Source organism: Limulus polyphemus, unplaced genomic scaffold (genome assembly GCF_000517525.1).
Source record: "Limulus polyphemus unplaced genomic scaffold, Limulus_polyphemus-2.1.2 Scaffold6323, whole genome shotgun sequence".
Taxonomy (NCBI): domain Eukaryota; kingdom Metazoa; phylum Arthropoda; class Merostomata; order Xiphosura; family Limulidae; genus Limulus; species Limulus polyphemus.
This window is the reverse complement of record NW_013671933.1, coordinates 5,378-9,735: the sequence shown is the minus strand read 5'-3', so window position 1 is coordinate 9,735 and position 4,358 is coordinate 5,378. Positions and strand designations below refer to the sequence as shown.

The 4,358-nt window shown below is 38.7% G+C and overlaps 1 protein-coding gene across 1 annotated transcript in view; it reads left to right on the top strand.

The window, feature by feature from the left end:
- The window catches only part of LOC106473608, a 13,607-nt gene extending 10,214 nt beyond the window's left edge, over positions 1–3,393 (top strand). Inside the window, exons 2-3 of the mRNA XM_013934290.2 lie at positions 756–853; positions 3,178–3,393. Coding sequence (XP_013789744.2) covers positions 756–853; positions 3,178–3,339 — 260 coding nt within the window. The 3' untranslated portion in view covers positions 3,340–3,393. The remainder of the gene's footprint in view (positions 1–755; positions 854–3,177) is intronic.
- Positions 3,394–4,358: the final 965 nt, after the last annotated feature.

The window sequence follows — 4,358 nt, the reverse complement described above, 5'->3', positions numbered from 1 at the left end:
ATAGACCCATCAGATAGGCTGGTATAACTTACATAGACCCATCAGATAGGCTGGTATAACTTACATAGACCCATCAGATAGGCTGGTATAACTTACATAGACCCATCAGATAGGTTGGTATTAATAACATATACCCATCAGATAGGCTGGTATTAATTACATATACCCATCAGATAGGCTGGTATAAGTTACATATACACATCAGATAGGCTGGTATAAGTTACATATACCCATCAGATAGGCTGGTATAAGTTACATATACCCATCAGATAGGCTGGTATAACTTACATAGACCCATCAGATAGGCTGGTATTAATTACATATACCCATCAGATAGGCTGGTATAACTTACATAGACCCATCAGATAGGCTGGTATTTATAAATAAATGAAACATTTGATTTTGTTAATACTTTAGTGATAGTAATGGAGAACGTATAATAATACTCTACATTGATATCAAGTTCAACCTCCTTACAATAAGCCTTCTGTAAACCAAGATTTTTGTTCAAGTCAACAAATATTTTCATTTTGTTTAGACATTGTTGAATACCTTGCGTAAAAGCTCTAATTTCTTTTTGGCTCGTCTCTACGGTTTAATTTCTGATACGTGGACATTTCCACTACTCAGACCTGTAGTCTCGCTGTTCTATTATTGGCCCTCTATTACAAAAAGTATTTCTATATCAATAGTGTGGGCCATTGCACTTCTTTTGCAATTCAACTTAATCTATCTTTTTCTTCTTTTTTTTTTAGAATGCAAAGCGGATATCAACGGTGGGCGAGCGACGTTCCTTCTTCCGTTAGACAACATCTACGCCTGTGGCACAATCAGAGTCCTTAATAAGATAACGGTAACTGCTCAATTTTTCAGGAAAGACATGCAATATTACATTTTTAAATTGGATTTAGATAAAACTTGTGTGTGTTAGATGGAGATTGGTTGATGGAAGTACAAGTCAGGGTATCATTTATCGTAAAGAAAAGACAGAGAAAGTACTAGATATTCTTAAAAAATACATATGCACATTATATTTATGTTAAAACAAAGAATTGTCATTACAATCCATACACAATGACGACCAGTATGTAAACAGACATCCCGAGGATACAAACTGAACATCTCCATGATGTCATATGCAAATACCTTTGACTTACAGTCCAGTAAGGATCATATAATCCAAACAGTTATGCCACGAACGAAAATATTCCATTAGTTAACAGTATTTTCACGAACTCCGATAATCTGGTGATGATAGGTGGTCAGGATCAGAGATAATCGCACTGTTTGTTGTCCACATTGGATAGGATGGTAAAGGTCAGAGAAAATCGTACTGTTTGTTGTCCACATTGGATAGGATGGTCAGGATCAGAGGAAATCGCACTGTTTGTTGTCCACACTGGATATGGTGGTCAGGTCAGAGAAAATCGTACTGTTTGTTGTCCACATTGGATATGGTGGTCGGGGTCAGAGAAAATCGCACTGCTTGTTGTCCACATTGGATAGGATGGTAAGGGTCAGAGAAAATAGTACTGCTTGTTGTCCACATTGGATATGGTTGTCAGGGTCAGAGAAAATCGTACTGTTTGTTGTCCACATTCGATATGGTGGTCAGGATCAAAGAAAATCGTATTGCTTGTTGTCCACACTGGATATGGTGGTCAGGGTCAGAGAAAATCGCACTGCTTGTTGTCCACATTCGATATGGTGGCAATCCATTTGTAGAGAGATCGGAAAACAACAGTTTCATCACGACTCGGATAATGGAGAATGATCCAGGTGAAACGGTTGCTACTGTTACAGGACAAGGTCAGTTGTTACCCAGTATAACCAGACGTTGTCCATGTAACAGGGGCTACAATGGAAGAGTAGCCAGACGAAATCACTCTTTACTCCACCAGAATCATACATCGACAGCAGTGGAGTTACTGATGCTGTCACACTCTCCTGGACAACAAAGGAGTTACTGATGCTGTCACACTCTCCTGGACAACAGAGGAGTTACTGATGCTGTCACACTCACCTGGACAACAGTGGAGTTACTGATGCTGTCACACTCTCCTGGACAACAGTGGAGTTACTGATGTTATCACACTCTCCTGGACAACAGATAAGTTACTGATGTTGTCACGCTCTCCTGCAAAACAGAGGAGTTACTGATGCTGTCACACTCACCTGGACAACAGAGAAGTTACTGATGTTGTCACGCTCACCTGCAAAACAGAGGAGTTACTGATGCTGTCACACTCTCCCGGACAACAGAGGAGTTACTGATGCCGTCACACTCTCCTGGACAACAGAGGAGTTACTGATGCCGTCACACTCTCCTGGACAACAGAGGAGTTACTGATGCTGTCACACTCTCCTGGACAACAGAGGAGTTACTGATGTTATCACACTCTCCTGGACAACAGTGGAGTTACTGATGCTGTCACACTCTTCCGGACAACAGAGGAGTTACTGATGCTGTCACACTTTCCTGTATTGTGAAACGTCTACAAGTCAGGACACGATATCGTGTGCATGCCATTAGATCAGCTCGACAATCACTGACACTTAACACAATACAATCCTCGTGTATTTAACAATATCCACGCTACCAGAAAAAGCAGTGATTTCACGCAAGGTGGAGGTCCTACTTATTCAACCCCAGTCACAACACCTTTGACTCGAAGGTCAGACAATTATCGATTTCTCACCGTCAAGCCAATCATCGAGTGTCAACCCTATCGAGTATACCAAATCCATCCTTGATCATTCCCAGCGAAAGTTTCCCAAACCGCCAGTTTCTAGGGAATCCTCATTCGTCGCCAGGAGTTGGATACTATCGCACAGCCCCAGATGTCAGCTCTTGTAAATACGATGTTTAACCATGTTTTCCCCCTTATATATTGCAAAAGGCAGATTCATTTAATACTAAAGTATTTAAACTTTGTTTATTTAACATGGTTGCATTTTTTTTAATTATTTATTTTGGTGGACTGTGTAAAATTTCACAAATCAGTGTATTAAACTGAACTCTGATTTGTGGTTCTTCCTTACTTGTCAGGAACTTAACTTATCATATTACTGTTTTAAGATCTGACAAAGATATTCTGCTAATGTTCAAGACAATTTGAAATGAGTAAGATAAATCATGAAAGCTAACTGTTGATTATTTCCATTTTTCGTCAACAGGGGGAGAAGATTTTCTACCACCGAGTTATTGTTGAGTACCCGAAGAACCCTAAAGAAGTGATTTTAGTGAAATGTGTTATACCTGGTGAACCTCGAGGATATACCTTTCAAAATAGGACCAGAAGGAATGTCTTACCTGAGAACTTCTCTGAACCAGAGTAAGATAATGCTCACCCAAAATTTGGTTAATCACCAGTTTTATCCTGAAATTATAATATGTTAACTAATTTATCAATGTATTCTGGACGCAGGTTAACCCTAACTCTGTAGATTTCTTAGTTGGAGAACTGGGTTCGAATCCATGCTATACTAAAAATAGTTCTCGAATTTTAAGCTTTTGGAGCGTTATAAGAATGACAGTCAGTCCTTTATTGTGGATGGTGAGCGGTAGGGTTCTGCTATCTGGCTGATTTTCCTCCGGTCAGTAGATCAAAATTAGAAAGAGAAGTTCCTTTGCCATTAATTCAAAATACAAATACGAGTACAATGTATCGTAAAGCAAGAATAATTATTCATTAAACATTATTACTATTCGTACAGTTTAATATATCGCATGAACGTCAGATCATGACAGAAGAACTTATTTCAATAAGAGTATTCGAAAGCCTAATTTAACAAGAACGTCAAATCCCGTGTGTCTATCCTTCTATGTGGTGGATATTTTATTTGACGAAACGTTTATTTTCTACTTGGCGTATAGTATGCTGGGAGTTGTGTCGTTTACAGTTTTGTAAGTAAGGCATTGATGTATCTTCTGGTACACGTTCTGATAAAAATACCAACTGCTTCATTAAAGATCAAACATAACAGTCCAGACTTGAGCTGTTGGTAGATAGGTTAGGACGTTTCACTAGGAAATATCAAACATAACAGTCCAGACTTGAGCAGAAAAATATTTTTGGAAGTTATATAACTAAGTAAATAAGTGGGGAACATTTAAGTAACACATCTCATGTATCGGGTAACATTATTTTGGTTACCAACTGGCATGACTGATTATGTGGCTGATCGCATGAATAACGATGATACTAACCTATCAATATAACGACGATATTAACCTATAAATATAAGGATGATACTAACCTATCAATATAACGATGATACTAACTAAGGGTTGACGATGAGCGAGTTAATTTCGAGTTGACGTAGGTATAATTCACTTGAGAGGGAGCTAGCTAGCC